A 21,674-nucleotide genomic window follows, 5' to 3' on the forward strand; every position below is an offset into this window, starting at 1 on the left:
GGTGCCAAACAAGGGGGACAAGACAGTAAACGTACTCTTTGGAAACTTAGATTCCTTCATATTCCCTGAAGGAGTTTTCCATTCTGTTAAATCTTTGACTTCTTAGTTGCAAGTTCCCTCTCAGTGGTAGTAGCAAGCCTGTCAGAACAGCTCTTGTATTAGATCAAGAATACAGAAATGCGTAGCATAGAAAAATAACCCATCAACCTTGAAACCCTCAGAGTACCGTGTAAGAACAAGACACATTGTTTTCTTTCTAACTCTCTTTCTGTGTTCTGGTAATATAATCAATAGTTCCTGTCTAAAAATGCAATATTCTCCAATTTTAGAAACCCCTCAAGTCTGCATTTACTGTCAATGAAAATCATGCTCCATGTGACAGATATTTATTTTTATGCCTCCCTGTCTGAAGGCCTTGTCGACTTTTAATGAGAATAGGATAATGTTATCACGGGCTGAGACCATAGGTGAGAATGGATTTGAATAAAACAGTTAAATACAAGGGAAAAATGGACTCTACTACTAACCAATCCTCATAAACGTTTGTTTGTATATAAGGATGTAAAGCCTCACCCCAAGTTCTCTTTTCAAAGTAAATAAGCATTTCCTTAAATATGGAAGAGTTAATTTGACAAACAAGCATTTGAGTACCTAGTATCTTCTAGAAACTATTATGGGTTGGAGATAATACAGAGAGAAAAGTAATAGACTTTTAAGGATAAGTAAGTGGACAGGAAGTCAATATTCGTGTGTAGGACCCATCTTAGGTAGACCTTGACACAATGTAAGAACTGTTGTGTCCATACCCCAGACACTTCAAGTTGAAGGATGTTTATAAGTTACCTATCTTCAGCAGTGCTTGCCAGAATTTCTTGACTCTTACAGGCTAAAATATAAGTAGGTATATCATGTACCCCATAATTTTATATTTGTTTTCATTTGTTGTTCATAAGAGTACTTATATTATTTTATAGTATGTAACAGTGCTTGTTAAAATTATGACATTCTCATATTTTCTTTCAGTTGTCTTAAACCAATTCAAAACCACTACTGCAGACTACCTTCCTTAATTTACTGAGAAAACAATGGAATTTAGTGGAGTGCAATGAATTGAAATTGAACCAGTCATCTAATTTGTGCAGTGTCTAAACAATCGCCTATGGGTCCTAGGCCTCCTCATTCCCAATGTAGTATTATTCTTTTTACATAATTTACAATCACAGAATCATGAACCTTGATCATGTAAGCAAGCAAATTAATATGGAGGTCTCTAAGGGGGTCCAGAAGTATAAATAACAGAGAATGGTGTAAATTGTATTCAGTTACTCAAAAAGCAGTAATTGTTCCATGAAAACTGACCTCTCTGGAAATAATTTACATACCAACAGTATCATTATTTTTACCAAATAGCTGTTTCCTGAATTTCCTTGCCAGTGAATTTAAACTGAATTGTGTGCTTTGTGGTTTCTCAAAACAGTTCTTTGAACTAGTATCTGAAAGTGTTGGTTTAATTTTTGTTCAAAAGTGCATAAATGAACCCCTGTGGCCAAGCCTTTTATGACCTTGCCCACCACTGAAACCTCAGTGGGCAGATGCTGAAAGGCGATTTTGTGCACTAACATGAGTCAAACACTCTTACTTTCTCTAAACCACTTCCCGATTTCTTCCAGAGTTGCATTTAATGGTTGCTTGTTTTTCCAGAAGTGGTAGAAGTAGAACCAATATAATTTATATGGTACAAAATAAAGAATATTTCTCTTTAAATTTTATTAATAATTTGAGAATTCCATTCAATGTGTTTTGATCATATTCACCCCCTCCCCCAACTTTTTCCAGATCAAGTCCCTAAACAGCCAACTTTTTGTCTTTTTTTATTATAAACCATGTAGTCCAATTTGTGCTGCCCTCATATTCTTGAACATGTAGCCTCCTACTAAAGCATAGTGGATCTACCAGGGATATATTCTTAAAGCAAATTGACTCCCCCTCTCCTGGCAGTGTTCAGTTGCTAATAGCTCCTCATCTAGTTTTGGACTTAGTGACCATCTCTCTTCTCCATGATAGGATTTTGTATGGCTTGAGCTGTCCTAGGGTTTATGTATCCTACCACAACCACTATGAATCCATGCCTGCAACTGCCCTGCTATGTCCGGAAAAAGACTGCACTCTTGCAATTATCCATGCCTCTGCTCTTACATTCTTTCAGCCCCCTCTTCTACAATGTTCCCCAAGTCTTGGGCAGAAAGGTTGTGATATGTACATCCCATTTAGGGATGAGAAATATGCAGCTTCTTAGTCTTTGCACCTTGACCAGTTGTGGGTCTTTGTGTTAAACACCACCTAGTGCAAATAGAAGCTGATAAGGGTTTATATATGCATCGATATAGGTTTACAAAGAAAGATAAGTCACGAGGCGTCAGTTTAATAATATGTACATTTAGTAAAACAATAGTACCAGGTTCTCCCCTGGGGCTTATGACCTGTCTAGTTCTAGACTCTTGGCCCCAGTAGTAGTTCCAGGTATGAGTTGTGTCTTGTAGAAACAGGCCTTAAATCAAATTGGAAAGTGGTTGGCTGCTCCCATCATGTTCATGACACGTTTGTGCCAGTGGGCATGTCTTGTTAGATTAGACATTACTGTAGCTCTCGGAGTTCATAGCTGCATAGGACTGATGATTACTTTTTTTCCTCCAGTAGGATGTATAGCACCTTCTAGCACTATGAAAGCTAGCCAATAGAGATAAAGCTTCCAGATCATTATCAACTTGATTTCTCTATGCTCTATGACTCAAGTATGTGATGTCTTCAGAATTAGGGTCTGACAGTCAAGTTCTGGAGGGTAATCAATAACATTGGCAATATCCTGAAATGTTTAGAGGACTATGGGACTCACAGACCAACAACCCCAAAAGAGGTTAACCCTTTGCTGACACTTCCCTGTATGCCCTCCTCTACCCTGTCCTCCCACCCCCAACTTCAACCCTTCCTGCTCCATTATTTCCCTTTAACCCTTTATATCACTGAGTTGGCCCTCCCATCTTTTTAAAGCCCCTTACTAATTGTCTGACCTCTATGGGTATTCCCAGTGGAGCACACATATCTGACAATTCAAAGCTAACATCCACAAAGTGAGAGGAATGGGTGACATTTTTTCTTTGTGAGTTCATATTGTCTCACTCAGAATGAATTTTTTTAGTTCCATCCACTTACCCACAAATTTCATTTTTCTGAACAGCTGAATAATATTCCATTATATAAATATACCATGTTTTCATTATCCATTCATCAGTTGTTGGGCATCTAGGCTGTTTCCATATCTAGCTGTTGTAAATAGAGCAACCATGAACTGTCTTGGTTGAATTACTAGGACTAAAAAAATTTTATCTGTTTTTGTCATTGTAGTAATAAGGGGGGAAATAAAGCAACAAATGACCTCTAAGGATATAGAATATACAAAGCATATGTGTCTCATCACATAGTTCAATGGGAAAGGTTGTGTTTGTCCATTGAATGAGTTTCTCCGGCTTATTTCCCCCTTTCATGTCTTCTTCATTTTTTCTGCTTCTAATACTTATAGGAAAACTTTATATTTACTGACTTTTAGAAATATGCTTAATTGGGAAAGCATTTTAGTCTATAGCACACTGCTTTATATTCAGAACAAGCCTGTGAAAGATTTTAGAGCTATGCAAATGAGAAAGCTGAATCTTCAAACTGTGAAGACATTGGCCAATACCATCCTTGGGGGGCAGACAAAATTCTGAGTCAATGGGTGTTTTTGACATGAGGATAGCCATGTCAAGAATCCCCAATGCCTCAGATTCATGGAAATGGCAAAGTGTTAACCTGGTCCATGTGAGAATGTTGAGAGAATATACAGAAAGAATCAACCAGATTCTCCCTCCCAGATGTTTACAGCTTAAGACTGCTTTCCTATAAAGACCCCTCAACTGTGACTATCTAACCCTTCCTTCTTGTGCTGGTCATAATAAACAGACTGAGTTTCTTGGTTGACAGTGTAGTGGGTATCCCACCATCAGTGCAAGGACAGCCCATCCAATCTCAGCTTTTCTGTATGTGTGTCAATCATTCCTTCAGTGTCTATCATTTCTTCATTCCCACTCTGTCCTAGTTAGGTTTTCCAACCCAAGCCATGCTGGAGCTGCCAACACCTATTTTATAACCATGCCCAGAGCCAGAAAATGGCAGCCTGGGTAGGACAGAGACTGGAGCTACTCCGGGCTGTTGAGAGGCATGGAACATGCTGTTATTTTACTGCTCTATATTTTACCCACCATCTACATTATTAGATGCTAGCTGATTTTTTATTATACTTATTTTGAATCTATTTTATGCCACATGTCAACTTCTTAAAGTTAATAGTCCACTTACTATCAATCTTTCTTTTACTAGTAAGTTCTATATACAGCTATAAAATTATCTGCCAATAATTTCATTTTATCCCCTTGGTTTTCACAGAAATATATACTTAGTGATATTTATTTCTAAGTAATTTAAAATTTCTAATTTGATTTTATCTTCAACTCCAGCTTCATTAAGAAACATGTACTTTGAAATTTCTTTTTTTTTTTTTTTTTTTTTTTTTACTTTGAAATTTCTAATGGGCACATTTAGTTGCCCATGTCTTTTTGTTAATTTTTGACCCTATGACATTTTGATAAAAAGATATGATAATTTTATAGTAATTAAATGATGGGAGTTGTTTGCTTTCTTTGGAGGAGAAATCTTACTGAGCTGTTTGATGGTAAAATAAATTGTTAATTTACTCTGTGTAAGTAATTTCTTAACTCACCAGCATTGCTTTATTTAAAAAGAAAAAAATAATTAAAGCCCTTAGAAGTTCTAGATGATAATTGTTCTCTGAAACAAAAATTTATTTCATAGAATCATGTCGGTTCAGGAAAGCCAAAGAAGGAGAAACAGGAAAAACATATACAAAAAAATCATGACTTTAAAACGCCCTTATCATTAGCAAGAGACATTGATAAAAATAAGAAATAGAAGAGGGTGACAAAAAGTATGTTGTCCCCAAAGAACCAAGAATAAAATGAAGGGCTCATTTAGGGCAGTGCAAGATTAAGGCCAAGTTATGAGGCCAAGGGCGAGTTGACTTTGGTCAAAGATTATTTCTTAAGTTTGGTCTAAGAACCAGGACATCTCCTGACAATATAAAAATGTAGAGTTTGGGGCCTTCCTCCAAAATTACTGTATTTTAATAAGATCCCCTGTGCTTGCTCATCTGGATATTCATTAGCTCTGTTTGGTTGAATTCCAAACATTCTCTTGTCTAATGCAGATTCTTGGGTCACAATAGCACTTCCAGAAGGGTAAAGAGCTTCTGGTGTTTAAAGAGGACACTGACAGGCTGTAACTAAGCATATTCCAGGAGTGCTGAGGACAGGCAGTATGAGGGGTGAGAAATGGCAGTGAGAGAGAGGAGAGGACATGGGTCCCTCCTGCTGAGCTGCCCCTGTCCCAGGGACAGACATTACAGGATTCTTCATTTTCCTCGTCTTTTGTTGTTTTTTTTTTTCATAAAGCAGTTTATTTACAGTTCTAATCCTCAAGCAATCAGCTTCTTTAAACAAGATTATTCAATTTCATTTTTAATTAAGATACAATTACAATATCCCCGCCCCCAGTCCTTCTTCTCCCTCAACCCTTCTCATACCCCATTCCCTCTCAAATCCATAGCCTCTCTTTGTTTAACTATTACACACACACATACTACATATATATATAATATGTAATAATATATAATTTAAGTAAGTATATAATAAATAATATGTAAGTATATATAATGTATATTGAGATATTAATTATGGAGGGTTGATAAAAAATGTTTAGGAACGAGTAAAGCATAGGACTCAAGTAAGTTTACCTTCCACTTGATGAAAAAGAGCCCTTTCTACAGTGGAAGATGATCATTAGCCTGAACATATCCAATGAGAACGTTCATACCCCACTGTGGGGTTGCACATATGTCCTGCAAAGGCCGTGGGACTGAAAATGAGAAGACATGCCCAAGTCTGAACTGTACCTCTTCTTCCCTGTTTCTAGGTCTGACCTATTCCTAGTCCGAAGCTACTTGCTTCTGTCTCAAACCCCTACTACTTTTTATAACCACCTGTTCCAGAATTGGAAAGAAAATGAGTTGAGACCTCTAACACATAAAGTCTTGTCTGCCTTGGCATTCCCCTTAGTCCCAGTTCTAAAAGAGAAAATATAAGCTGATTTTATTTCCAAATGGTAAGCATGCAAGGGTTCAGGGAACCATCCAAGTTTAGAATGAGAAGGTGGCCCCAAGAGTCCCTTTCAAAATACAGTTGAAATAGAGAAGCCGCCAGGCCACTGACACTCAGCTGAATGCAGGAACTTGGGTGACCTGGTGCTGTGGCACTAGGAAAGTCAAAGAAAGAACTGAGGTCATTCCAGACAGCAGATGTGAACAGCAGGACTAGGCAGAGCTATGAGAAACAAACACAGGAATTTGGAGATGGAGCTGCTAGGCCTCTGGCCCTGAAGACACTTCCTGGCTGCCCTTGCTTTCTCTGAGAGGTGTGTGGAGGTGGCCCAGAGGGCAGCAAAAGACAAACAGTGGAGTAGGAAAGGAGGTTAGACCTGACTGCAGGACTAAGGGGGAGAACCACCACTGTAAGATGCCCCTGAGCAGAAACGCCCAGCAGTGAACAGACAGGAGGGAGTCCTCTGTCCAGCGTGCTGCTCTCCCTCTGCGGCTGCACCGGCAGAAACAGACAGCACCCACAGGAGAGTGTGGCTTGTGATTCCTGGAGCTGGGATCAGAGTCAAGAAGGAAAGTGGGCTTAGCGCTAAACCCCTGATTGGTGACTAGCACAAACAGCCCTTGGCCTCTTGTCTCTCACACGTGGCTGTCTGAAACACAGAGCATTTAAGGCTGCTGTGCAGGGACCTACATGATAGAAAACAAGAACTAGCTAGGTTACAGTGGGTGTGGAGAAGCGTTGTTACAATTAAAATGTGCATTAGAAAACAGAACACTGTCAACTCTGAAGCTGTTCTACGAGGGAAAATGTTATAGATACTACAGGTTCCCCTTTGCTCATGGGGGACATGGTCCAAGACCCCACCTATGCCTGAATACTGGACACTGCCTAAAGAGATCAGTAACAACAAATACAAATCAAAAGAACAAAAGAACTTATTAAAACAGTAAGTTGAAACAACAGCTATGTTAAACTGAAACATTTCTGGAATTTTCCATCTAGTATTTTCAGACCAGAATTGAGTGCAGATAACTGAAACCACAATGTGAAACTACAGATAAGAAGGGGTGGCTTAGTTGATGTATTTAGATGAGGCAGTTTCAAATGTGTTTGGCTTGTAAAAGTCATTCTAATCATAGTAATTTGTGTGATTTAATTAATTACCGGGCTATCGAATTATGATCATGTATGCTAATACTAAGGGTCAAATCAACCTTGTTGCTTACTTTAATTACAGCAGCAAGCTTCTGATCACATGATTTTCATGGTTTCTCATACATACGCTGTAGCCACACACGTGGTTCTGAAAGTGTTTAGCAGGGACATTGCAGGTTAGTGTTCCACAGGAGGCAAGCAAGTGAAACCCAACGGAGTGAGGAGGAAAAACCTGCTCAAAGGATGAGGCGAGCCAGTGCAGGAATGTAATCCCCACCATCAGATATCTACTTCCCTGGATTATCAGAAATGACAGTTTTCAGATAGATGGGGATCACTTCAGAGCAGTCATAGATGGCCTAAGGTAGGCAGAAAAAGCGAAGAAAGTTGGGGGAGTGTTGCATTTCTGCTGTCACTCCCACGGTGACCTTCTGTAAATGACTTTAGTCCCTCACCTATTCCACAGGGATAGAAATATAAAGTTATTTATTAACAACACTCACAAGTGCCCAGTGCTTCTCTAAGAACTAGTGACCAGAGGCTCTCTTAAGCTCTGCTTCAGTGAGGAAGGCAGGAAAGCCAACAAGGGCAGGAACGGTGAGGCAGCAGTGGATAACATGGAGCGGGGAGCGAGAGATGGGTAGAGAATGATGTAAGGGTCAGTTTTACACATCGAGGCGGGGAGGTTTGTCTGTTTATGTGACATCTGAAGAGATACCCAAAGGAAGGAGGGAACCACCAGGGTTTCTTGAGAAGAGCTTTTCCAATTCCAGGACTTGGGTGCTCAAGGGCCTTGTGGCAGGGCATGTGTAGTAGGGACCGAGAGTCAGGAGGGAGTGGGTTAAAAATGAGGTCAGAGCATTGTATGGAAGGAAAGGACAGGGTTAGACCCCAGGAGTGCATTATAAAGTCTGGGCGGAAGGCTCATCTGACCTGGGATGTTTTTAAAGGATCACTGTTTCTGTGTGAACAGAATGTAAGAGACCAGCTGGAAAACCGAGGACTTCATCTAGGAAGTCATGCTGTCATCCAAGCTGAATATGACAATGACTTGGGAAAGGACGTTAGGGCCAGAGAAGTTGAAAAGTGATTGGGCTAGACCAATCAATGCAGTTGGTGCTGTACAGTGAGAGAAGTAAAGGGTGAACCCAGAGGCAGGAACAGCGAGGGGGGGGGGGCGGGAATGAAGATGCTTATACTAAGCCCAGGAAGGCAGCAGGCGGGGCTACTGAGTCACCAAGAGCCTGTGTAAGGAAAGAACGATGCAGTAACCAGGAAGAGAGGGAACTGGCTCACCGAGCTCCTGCCCTGCAAAGCGTCCCTTAGCTGTTCTTATGCTCAAAATGAGCTAATTCACTGTTCTCCACACCTTCTCATGTATTTATGTCCTCTCCAGAATATCAACATATTGTTACATTGGTTTGCCAGTAACAAGGTTGGGGGGGGGGTCAGCGAACCCTGATTCAGAGAAGTTAAGATAGATCATCATATTTTCAAGTAAACACAGAGAAGCATTTGATATCAAAACAATATATGAGCAGCGGTCCTCCTGCTACCTCAGCATCCTTACCTCTCTTAAGCATCCCTGGTACTGATTGGTTTTTGATAGAAATTCTGTGAAGAGTAAAAATATTTTATTTTTTTCTTAGAATTTCCCAAGACATGCTAAGAAACTGAAAATTTTTCCAAAATCTCCAGGAATGTTTATTAGTTGTAGATTTCTTAACAAACTTTCCTGCTTATTTTTATTTTTTATCTAAAAATTTAAAACACATTGTTAAAAGGAAAACGGCAATGGAGAGGGCTATGTACTAGTATTATATCAACATGTTTAAATAATATTTTGTCTAATACCAACTTGAAAAATAACCAACACGTAAATAAAATGCATGCAGTCTACATATGAAGAAGCTCGGCCGTTTAAAATTCTTTATTTCAGCCTCATTTGAAATGCCAGTATTCAGTTCACATAGCTCTATACTCTTAAGAATCATCAGCATTTAATTTATGAGTGTTTTTAGATGGAGAACCTCTGCTGCTTGAAATTCAGTTCAATCCTCTTGTTCTGAGTTGAGGAATACTTATCTCCTATGCTTTTCCCCAAGCCCCCTCTCTGCCCAATTTCCCATAATTAATCTAATCTTTAATCCAAAGTAGAGTGCAGCTCTCACCAAAACCCACCCAGGCCAGGGACACTAACAGAGAGGCAGAGCCAAGGAACAAGTAACACATTTGTCCTGTTGTTGCTATTCTCTGTCCTCAAGGAGCATCTGGCATATGTGACTTCATGTAGCATTTAAAGCTGTGAGTAATGTGGCTTAAGAAATGTTCCCTGCAGCTGGCCAGGAATGGGCTGGTGGGAAGCACGCTGGAATAGACCACAGCCCCACTATCTTCAAGAAGAGCATGGCTTGGGCAGAGGTGCCCATTGGTGCCCAGCTGCAAAAAGAGTGCACCCAGTTTTGCCAGAGAGGCAAAGGGGCACACGAGGTCTCTTGTCTCCTGCTTGGCAAGTAAAAGCACTGGAAAAAGCAACAAAACCCTTGCCCGTGTCTTAGGTTTGTGACTCATGGCTTTCAGGATTAAATTATGGTACAACAGGAAACTTCCCAGGCTCCCCAGGGTACACAGTGGAAAGCAGATGTGCCAGTGTTTAGTATAAAAATGCAGCACAGTTGTTGGCACTGGTTCTGGGAAGCCCTAAGTTGACTCCCCGCTTTTCTTCATGTGTTTCTAAGATTAGCTTTTCTAACTCGTGACTAGGGGATCGTTTCTCTCCAGGAAGAAACTACTTCCGTTTTTAATAAAAATGTACTGCTTAATGCTTTTCTTTCGGCTTCAACTCCAAGACCTGCTTCAAGCAAGTAGCAAGATTTACCCCAGGTTTCATTATCATGGTCATCATTGAGAGTTTTACCTCCCTTGACATCAAGTCCATTTTCCAGCCCTTTGACTTGGGAAAGAAAGTTGGTTTTGACTGGTCTTCTTCTGAATTTCAGGCATAGTTGCTGTTCTCTTCTGTGGAGTCACACAGGCACATTATACCTACAACAATCTGTCATCCGATTCCAAACTGAGGACCAAGCAGGTAAAAGAAAAACTCGTGGCTGCCTTTGTCTCTTTCCTGGTGTGGTAGCTGTGGAGTCATTCTGACAGTGCACGTGGAAAGAATTTCATTAGTAAAGAAGAAAGTAAGCTTAAGGCTTCATTACAGGTTGGATATTTATAGATTTTTTTTTCCCTCCAGGATAACCATTAACAATTCTCTTGGTAAGCAAAAATATAGTTATAATAGTCTCTCCCTCCTGAGAGATGTGGAGCATAAACTGTCAGTCTGGAAGATGAAAGGTCTACAGTCGGTAATAATTCACAGTCACTTACATCTAAAGGCATTAAAAACCATGTGGATGTGGTTGGTTATACAGAGAAGAAAATGAAGAAGGATGTGGAAAAATGCTTGGTCTTCAGTTGAGTGTTTTTGTTTCCAAGAAAATTCACTGTCCATTGCCACATGAGCAAAATGTGTCTCCCTTATTCTGAGGATATGTCGGTTTGGGTATCTGCAGAGGAACATACATAGGCTCCTTCTACTAAGACCCACTTAGCCTTTCTGTGCCAAGCACAGCCTGAGTACTAGATATGCAGAGACTAAATACTGCTTTTCCTTCAAGGGAGAAACCCCTGTGGAGGCTACTGATGAGCACAGGCATGTAATAAGCACCCAATCCCCGGTGTGCCAGATATTATGGCAGTAATACCTGGAGAGTGTTTGGGGAGCATCCAGTAGGGCATTCTTCCATGGTTGTGGTTGGGAAAGTCAGGAGGCAGTTACCAGAGACAATGCCCAATCTGGAGCAAGATAAACAATAGAAAGGGGAGGTACCAAGTCAGATGTAGCAGAAGATAGAGAGTATTAAGAAGGATATTTGAGAAGATGGAGAGATGGCTCAGCAGTTAAGAGCACTGGCTGCTCAGAGGACCTGGGTTCAATTCCCAGCACCCACATGGCAGCTCACAACTGTCTGTATCTCCTGTTCCAAGGGATCCCACATTCTTACACAGACATGCATGTGGGCAAAACACCATTGTACCTAAAATACAAATAAATAAATGAGTTTTTAAAAGGAAAGGATACTCAAGGCCAAGGGATTGGCACAGATAAAGTTGAGCCATCAGACACTTGTCTGGGTGTCTGTGGATTTGCTAGGGTATGTGTTCTAGGATAAGCTTCACCAGGACATCTTTGCCAGTGCCGTGTGCCTATCATTCTGTGCGTACTGAAGCAAGCCCATTTCCAATCATCGGCTTGGATCGCCTCTCCTAATCATCCTGTATGGCTCAGTACAAAACAAGAAGCCAAGTAAGTGCCCAATGTGCAATGAGTAAGCTTTGCAGTACTATTTGGCAGGGACTGTGGCTATGGGACGTGATGAAGAATTGGACTCAGTGATGAGATCTATCCAAAATGCGAATGAAGACAGGGGAGCAGAAGATTTCTCATATGATACTGGGCAGCGGGTGTAGGGAAAGTAAGACAGCATCCTAGCCAAATTTGGATTGGCCAGGAGTTCCCGGAGCCTTACATGGGGCTCTCTGCAGTAGCTCTGGCTTGCATTCTTCCCTCTCTGTCATGTCTCAATCTCAGCTTGTCCTGATTGTGTCCTCTTGAACAGGGACTCTGCAAGGCCACCCTTCCCCAAGTCCATCACTTCTCTTCAGGTGGATGCTTTAGCGACATCACAAAATGCAATTGCTGACATTTTGACAGTCCTCCAGTAAAACAGAAATGAATACGCCAAAATCCTGATACTAATACCCAGAAACCTCCAATTGCAGGATCTTTTAAATTATGAAGACTGGTAGCACTCTCCTGGGCTTTAAGGGAAATGTCTTGGGCTGGTTTTTCCTAGCCAGCCTCGTTTGGTCCTCTCAGCATTTGTATTCTGGGAAGCTGAATCCTGTTTAGGGACTTGCACTTTTAAGTCATGCTATCTAGACTGCTCAGCAACACTTCAAAGATAACTCGTCTCACGGTGAGACAGCAGTCCAGTAGCTAGGGGAGACAAAGCCAAAATCAGTGCCCTACACCCTTCTGTTCTCCCTCTGAATGTCATGACAAGCACTCCCTGACAGGCTCCCAATCCATCTCATAACACTCTCTCCTTGCAGAAAGAGGTTTCTACAAGCTTATTCTTTAACCTCCAGATAACGGCACACCCCCGCCCTTGCTCCCCCACTGCCTTCTGCCTAGGTGTGGTAGGAGTTTAATAAATGCTGATTCTCTTTCACTCCCTTCTCGTGGCTCTCCTTTTCTTCCACCACTTCCAATTCACTTTCCTCTAATAACATTTGCATACATGCATATTTATATATGCATGCACACCTATGTGTATGTATGGGGTCAATACATAACCCACACTCCCATATGCAGAGTCTGTGGTCACTGCTCTGCAAAAAAAAATGAGAGCAGACATACTCAGCCATATCTGCACAGAGTAGCGAGAGAAGTTCCAACTCTACATGTGAGTTGGAGACTCACTATATGTTGTACAGAACCTCCAAAGTATGGGTTACAGATGTGGCCACCACATCCCCACTAAACATTGGGACGCTTTGAAAATATTATGTGACATCACATGGCTGAAGGACACAGTATCTCTTCCCACACTGTGTCCACACTGCCAACAGGAGGAGCAGCTGCCTGACCCCTTTGCCTCGCTCTCCAGGACCATATAATGGGACATTAGGAAGCTAACAAGGGACGCCTTGAAGGAAATCTATATAAATCAACTTTGTGTTATAAAACCTAAAGGTGATACAATTATGAAGGAATTTTATCCATCAACTTTGTCTATTCTAGCTAATCAAATAGCTATGTCTGGAAACAAAGGCTTTTGAAAGTTATATGTTCTCTAAAACCTTGAGAATTAAAATGCCATTTCAAGAATTACATTTTCACTTTAAAACATGTTTTGTAAATGATTGTCCTCTGGTTGTTAGGTGAATTCATTTTTTTTTCTTGAGCCTGTGGAAAAAACACTGAGCCTTTCCGTGTGTTAGGCACAAAGGAACGTGTTGACCCCATGCTGCAGCCAAGGCAAGGAGTCACAGAGTCAGCCGATGCCCCTTATTAAAGAGCACATAAACATGGCAGGGATTCTTTCCCCTGACTGGGCATGGTTCACTGCTTCTGCATGTGAAACTGTATTCTATAGTCAAGCAAGTTCCACAAACCCTGCCTCTGGTTCTAGACACTAAATGCTGCTAGGGACATTCAAGGTGAACATTCACACACAGCAGCCTAGAGGACTCCAACTCGCAGCCATTAGGAAGACTTGCATTGGGCCGCTCACAAGAGTCCAACCTGCCTCTGCCCTTCCTCTGTCCACATTCCTACCCAAGGCAGTCCTACAAGCTGGTTGTCTGGCCAGGCTTCCAGGTTTTCCTTTAACTACCTTTACCTTGCTGGAGGCCAACTTACAAAACCATGTATTGCCAAAACATTCCTTTTTACTGGAATTTCTAGTTCCTTTCTCATAGTTCCCACTTAAAGTCATTTCCAGCAGACACATATGCAGCCAAAGAAATCACCATTAATTAATACATATAACGTACCCATTTGCTTTGTATGTACCTTTTAGCTCCTTTGACTATCAATAATTACCTCTATTCATTAACTAACATTTTAAAGAGCCTTCTTAACCAGGCACCACTCAAAGTACAAGTAATACAATAGATTAAAAGGGTCCTTTAGAAGAAGAGCTTTATAGTAATCACAATAAATGACACTAGATCATGAATTGACAAGAGTCATGAAGCCAGCAGCAGAACAAGAAATGGAGAAAGGATGGAGGTTTGCAGTTTTCAGTAGGGTAGCCAGAGAAGGCCTAAGCAAGTCAGATATTTCACAGAGATAAAAATGGGAACCATATTAATATTTAGAGTATAACTGTTTAGAAATTGAGATCAGCTCATAACAAGGGCAAAAGGACAGACATAGCTGGAATAGAGTGAACCAAGGACAGTGTAAGAGACGGCAGCCTAGCAGCAAGGGCCAGGTCACAGAGCATCTGAACGATGTCGAGAAACCCTTGAGCACCTTCCTACAGGCATATATGTGCTGTGACTTAAGAGCAGAGGTGTCGTCATGAGCCAGGGAACGGTGTGAGACTAACTGGCTGGAGGACAATCAGGAGCCTGTGTTGACTTGCTCAATTGGGGTATGCATTAGGCAGTAAAATGGAACTGTAGAGTCACCAGCTGGACATAGAGTCCTTACTGTCCAGGGAAAATGTCTAGGCCAGATGTTCAATGTTGGAAGTCATCAGGATGTAGCTGATATTGAGAGACAGGGTCTAGTGGGAAGTCATAGATGACTGGGGATATACTCTTAAAGAGAACTGTGAAACCCTGGTCTCCTCTTTCTCCTTTGCTTCCTGACCATGGGGTGAATAGTTTTAGTCCACTACATACCTCTGTGATGTGTTGCTACACCACAGGCTTAAACAGAGCCAACCAATCCTGAACTATACCTTTAAAGCTATGAGCTAAAACCATTTTTCTCACTTTATAAGTTAATTGTCTCAAATATGTTGTCATGGTCAGTAAAAAAAAAGAAAGAAAGAAAATCGGTGACAGTATCCCCTCCTAAAAGTCAAAGGGAGATCCCAGCTCATTAAGGAGTGTGGTGATTTATGCCAATGGTGATAAAATATCAAGGAAAATGGAAAATGTGAAGGTTGTTGACACTGATACCACAGACTGGCAAAGTGGCATAGTAAAACTCAATAAAAACAAGAAGACATAAGAGGAGGAAAGAAATTTGAGCCTTGTAGTGTATAAGACAAACCTTCCAAAGGGATTCCACTGCAAAGGGATCAGCAAAATGAATTAAGTAGCTGGATGTATTGGACAAAGCAGAGAATTAGCCATCCTTGTGTGTGCTGTGGAGTGATATGAAGACTAGGTGACCAGTCAGAAGGTTTGCCAAGTCTTCCCAGAGGCAGACTTCAGCTTCAGACTTTCTGATACTGTGGATCAAATGATTGGGCCTCTTAATAAATGCTTGTTATTAATAGGCAAGAGGGTACCAGTTAACTTCACTTATTCAGTAAGGCTTTCATGATTGCATGGATAAGGGGACAAATGCTTGGTGTCTTAGTCACTGTTCTAGTGCTGTGAAGAGACACCATGACCAAGGCAACTCTTGTAAGAAAGCATTTAATTATTGCTTGCAGCGACAGAGGCTCTGTTATCATCAGGGTGGGAAGTATAGTGGCAAACAGGCAGGTGCTGGAACAGTAGCCGGGAGCTACATTCTGATCTGTAAGGAGAGAGAGAGAGAGAGAGAGAGAGAGAGAGAGAGAGAGAGAGAGAGAGAGAGAGAGAGAGAGAGAGAGAGACTGGGCCTAGCATGGACTTTTGCGACCTCAAAGCCCACCACCAGTGACACACTTCCTCCAACAAGGCCACACCTACTAATCCTTGTAAACCTTTCAATCAGTTCCACTCCCTGGTGACCAAGCAGTCAAATATATGAGCGTAGAGGGAGCCATTCTTATTCAAACCATCACACTTGGCTACCTTTATCATACTTTCAGCTGGTTCAGACAGTAATTTTTCTTAAATTTCTTCTATCATACTTGAAAATCTACCAGTTTGGGTTTATTTTACCTTCTTAACTGAAATGCAACAGAGTTGGACATGCCATGCATTTGCTTTTGAAAGTCAGAGTCCTTGTCAAGCATTTATGAGCAAACAATAGCACCTTCATTATAGCATTCTTTCCAGATGCTTATTTTATTTCCATCACCCCCCCAACTATATTTTTAGTGTTTATTGCCATTGAATGGGAAAGCAGCAATGCAAATCCAAATTTAAATTTCCAATAAAAAGAGACAATGGGAGCCAAATTGAATGTGCTGTGCATGACTTTGCAAGAAAATTCAAATAAAGAATATGGAATATGAGAAGAGCAAGGAGATATGGTGAAAGAACATTTGACTGAGAGTCCTCAAAGTGGGGTCTTGCCGCAGCTCTGCTGCTAATGGCAGGAGCCTGGATGCTTAACATATGTGACCTTCAGTTAGTTCTCTTACTTTAAAATGAATGGTTGAACTAAAGGTGTTGTCAAGCATGTGCCAAACCCAATATTCTGTCAAACACTGAGCACAAGGTACACACTTGGTTCCTTCTCTTAAACTACAGTTGGGGAAGGATAACTTGCTTAAAAATGATAATTCATGGAGATGCGATGAGGGCCTAAAATTGCCAAATTAAATTCATGATTGAGGCAATCAAAAAATAACATTATTAGTCCTACTGGGAAGAAAATTTTCACACTGAGAATTGGACGGTTCTTTGTGGAAAAATTCTCAGCCTGAACCAAAGTGAATGGTGGCAATGTTTTTTTTCTAAGACTGCCGGCATCGAGGGCAGAGAATATAAATGTCACACTGCCAGCACACAGCGTCTCAGGACATGAGCAAAGACTTTCCAGGTTGTTTTTGTTTTTTTGTTTTTTTTTTTTCATTTTAAGCATGTTCTGAGCATGTACTAAGCATGTCAGTGGTTGCATGGCAGACATGATGGAAGGCTGGGAAACAAAAGCAAACGAGAGAGGGATTCCCCTTAGGAATTCCTAATACAGCATAAATCCATAGATAGAGGGGTTGCACCTCCCATGGGGCAAGTGTTAACGTGGAAGGAGGTCCAACATGCCCTAAGAATCAGAGGACTAAATCGCTTACTTACTAAAGGTGAGGTGACCCTGAGAAGCTCACCTGGGACTTGGGGGCCTGGAGTTTGGTTCTAATGGTAATCAGGGGATCACCATGCAGATATATAGTGCATCAAAGCAGACAGAATTAAGTAATTAAAAGTATAACACAGAAAGAAAAAGCAGCGGAAGTCCCTAGAGTCAACACTGTGTTTAGGACCCAGTGAAGTAGAGAGTGCATCTGGCTGCCGGTGTAGACCAGGGAACAGAGAAGAAGCACATGGGAGAGAGATAAAACAGGGAGGTGAGTACAGAGGGACCTTGTAGTCATCACTGGGCCGTTTTGGACAACTTTATCCAATTAGGCTGATGATTGCTTAAGACCTTCAGACCCATGGATGATGATAATCAGATGGATGACATTACTGAGGAAAGTTTTAAGGGTTAGTTGTAAGCAATGTGATTATTGATCTTCACACTGCATTTTCTTCTAATAAGCCATTCATACAAATACTATTTAAATTCCCTTCAGCCTTTCAAGACTCTAGACTCTCATCCCTTAGGGTAGTTAGTCTATAAGAGATGTTTATGGAAATCTACCATTTGGCTTTCACCTTGGACTTAGGAGCTCAATAAAATCTTACTGAATTAATAAGTAAATTAATGAATGACTGGATTATGACCATGAACATTCCGAGATAAAAATTAGAAAGGAGAAACAATATGTGCTAATTAATGGTTTCTTTAATTCTGATATCACGCATTAATTTAAATTTAATGAGCTGGATGCATAAGGCTAATGTCTAGGGTAATCCCGAGACACTGAAAGAAAGATCAAATGTATTTCTGTTACTTGCTGTGTTTCCTGCAGTGTGTCTCTGCCTTATTGATTTGCATTACAGTGCTTTTGGATTATGGTTTTGTGCATTTTCACCCCTTCAACACATTAACAAAAGCAGTCATGTTTCATGCCAGTTACCTGTTCTGAGATGGTGGAGGGAGAAAGTGAGAGGGGAGCAACCATGTCCATGCTTCCCTGACTTCTGAGAAGATCAAAGATATCTGCAGGAAGCACAGAATTGCCTTTATTTTTTACTCTAATTACATTTCTTTTGTCAAGATTTCTACCACTTTTCTTCTTCTCTTCATTCAAAGTACCTTTAAAATATTACCCTAGAAGGGCTGGATTTATAAACGATGGCAAAGTCTTTAAACCTCTCTGTAGCTGAGCTGGTGATTCTTTTCAATGAAACTCATTATGCTGTATAAAGGACATTTAGTAGTTTGACTAATAAGTGTTCCCTTTCAAATGCTAATGGCAGTGAGGCTCCCACATCAAGGCAGGAACACACTGTACCGTGCTTTCAGTGCCCAGAATGTCTGTGAACCCCTAGTCTAGAAGCTTTGACTCCACCAGAGTCCACAGAACAACAGGGTCCACGGATGACCCAGTGAATTCCCTCAGTGTCCTGAGCACTGGATCCCAGGAGACAAGGAAAATAAAGATAAATAAGGCACAAACCAAGAGCCATGCTTCCCCTTGAAATTTTTTCATGTAAATATTTTTCCCCTCTGGCACAACTGTCGTCAGATTGTAACTGCTGACATGGTCTTTACTGGTCTGTTAACCTCACATCTGTGTTGTTGATAATACGTAACACACCACTGTAGTTGGAAATTTCCAGATTAAAACCAAAGAAGATGAGAGCTAGGTAGGGCAATGAAGATAAACTTCTAAATTACACACACACACACACACACACACACACACACACACACACACACACCTCCATCCATCCATCTCTCCTTTCACCTTTAGACAACAAAAAAATAACATCATCAATGTTTAAATATCAACCTATTAATATTTATGACCCACACTCTCATGTGATTATGTCTGATTCCATGCAAAATGAGAAAAAAATGTATTTGAATAGAGTCTAATCCATCAACTGTCCCAGTCCCTACTTTGATGACATTCAAGACAGATGGCTACCCATTATTACCTTAAAATTTTTAAGGATGGTAGTGGCATAACCCTCTTTAATGGCCCATTATACTTTTATCATCCTACTTATAGGTATAGGTATGAAGGGCTTTAGTATCATAATAGCATTTGAGAATGATAAATGGAAATGACAGTAATTTTTCTACACATTTTAATTAAATTTTATTGATGCAGCAGAACAGAAAACATCAAGGCTGAATGCATATGCCCAAGTATGTGTTTATGAAGAATGTGGCCAAACTTCAGGCTGCCATTTCCTTGATGGCCTTGAAGGACATAGAGAATGTAATTAGCAGAAAGTCTCTTTCTTATTCCTTCAAGAAAGAAACTGAATTGCTTCTAGAAACTTGACTCAAAAATCCAAAAACAATCCTATCTATGGAAATATTATCTGGAGCCATGAATAAAATGCTTGAAAGGGAACTTGGTTTTAGGAAGGTCACTAAGGCAACTGTGCTACATAACACCAGAGTTGGGGATGGGGATGGTTAGAATCCCATCTGGTCTTGAGAGAGAAGAGAATACTCATGGTTGTGGACCTGCTTCAGGACAGAGCACCAGGTAATGAGCTGTTGCTGGTACATTTTCTTTTTGTTCCAAGTTGTTAAAAATGGTGCATTAAGACATGCTTCTTTCCCCTTTTCATACTATGCCTTGTTCTGCTCAAATTAAACATTCAAAGACAAAGTAGAAGGGAACAGAACCTGATCCAAAAAAGGGGGGGGGGATTTCCTTTAGTGGGAAAGAGGTTTTGATCTTGTCATCACTGTAAGAGCCTGTGTTCACATGACTGCTGCTCCCCAGAGACCCGTGAAAACAGGACCATGGAGATGGCCGTCTAGATAAGGTCACTTTGCATTTCCAGAGAGATGACATTTTGCTCAGCTCTTGACTTCCTTTCTTTGCAGACTCTGCCTATGATTCTGTGGTGTTTCTGACATGGGGTGGGGCAGATCTATTGACCACTAGGAACAGATAGTCAGGTAGCGGTTCATTGGTGGCACTTTGAATGGGAAGTGGCAGTGTGTCGTGTTCTGGGATCTGACCCAGCAGGTTTCTAGATAGCTAATGGGAAGTTCTTTGCACAGGGTCTTCCCTAGGGTCAGAAGAGAAACTATGTCTTAACTTTTTATGTCCTAATGCAGGTGTTCTCAAATGGTGGTCTGCAGGCTGATACCAGAGTGATTCATTTTTATGACACTGCCTGTACTCATTTCTGGCATAAATTAATAATTTATAACACCCTCTTAGGGAAAACACCATCCTTCTTTCCTTCTGTGCTGATTTATTGTTTGCCTTTGGTCTTGCTCTTAGAGCACAACGTTGAGGTCTATGGGAGACTTTTGTTTCATCTAAGTATTCGAAGAATGGAAAGTTTGAGCCCATTCAGAGGAAAGCAATTTGATTTTTAAGGGAACATTTATTTTTCTTAAAATTCCTACTGAATATTTCCCAGAATGGAAGTGCTGTTTGTAGAATTCCAAGGTACCAGCATAGAGACTATGGCACTCTCAGAAGGGTTTCTCTATACTAAAGACAGCAAACTCCAACTAAAGTCTCTAGAATGTTCATGGGCACTAAAATGTGTTCAGACCTGCTTGCTGATTGCCTGAGTTCTAGGCCACCCAAGGGAAGGAATCTGGATTTTATTCATAATTGGAATTCAAATATTTATAAATTAATATGTAAAGAAAGATCCTTGAGAGGCAAATCCCTAGAAATGGAAGGGAATATGATAGACCCTGAGGGCCAGCATCTTCTTATGGGATGAACTTGACCACCCCAACTCACCCACCTGCCAGCATGCCTGCACTTTGAGAACACTGATTGATACTTGAGGCAGAGAGTAAGATAGGAATGGAGGCAAGAGAGTTTCGTCAGGAACACAGGTATCTCTACTGGGGCCCAATCCTCTTCTCAGGGTGATGGAGAAAAAAAACTAGAAAGAAATTGAGCAAGTGCCCAAGGAATAGAAGGAGATCACTTCCAAAAAAGAAAAAATTAACACACACACACACACACACACACACACACACACACACACACACACAGCTTTATCTGAGAAAAAAAATTATTAGAAAGAATCATACATGCCCAAGACAAAGAGGCAGGAAAACATGGCTTAAGATGCCGGTAGCAGAAATAGCCGGTGTCCCCAAGGAGTGAGACAGTCCTGGAATGGCAGGTGACAAACCATGATTAGTGTGGGTGGCAGCCTGGGGTGAAATCTGGGCAAGCTGGGGCTAGCTGCAGCTCTGTGTGTGGGAGAGTGCCACCAGAGCACAGTGGCAGGCAAAGTAATACTCCTGAGAGAGGCTATCTCAACTCTCTTAGAGACTGCGAAAGCAATCCACATCAAAAATGCTGTTCGTAAACCCAGGGACCTGGACCTTATGCCCAGGACTTGTGATTTATTTCGTCTAGACGAGGGCATAGCTACAGCATTTTAAACTTTACTTAAGTAATTCTAATGAGTGACTGAGTGGAGAAACTACACATAGAAGGACTGCACATGGGGTCCCGTTGG

The 21,674-nt window shown here is 41.0% G+C and overlaps 1 protein-coding gene across 1 annotated transcript in view; it reads left to right on the plus strand.

The window, feature by feature from the left end:
• Slc9a9 (solute carrier family 9 member A9) overlaps positions 1-21,674 on the plus strand; it is a 549,322-nt gene that overhangs the window by 263,297 nt on the left and 264,351 nt on the right. The window contains exon 9 of the mRNA XM_059268372.1: positions 10,421-10,509. Within this exon, the coding sequence (XP_059124355.1) occupies positions 10,421-10,509 (89 nt within the window). The remainder of the gene's footprint in view (positions 1-10,420; positions 10,510-21,674) is intronic.

This window comes from Peromyscus eremicus, chromosome 7 (genome assembly GCF_949786415.1).
Source record: "Peromyscus eremicus chromosome 7, PerEre_H2_v1, whole genome shotgun sequence".
NCBI lineage: Eukaryota > Metazoa > Chordata > Mammalia > Rodentia > Cricetidae > Peromyscus > Peromyscus eremicus.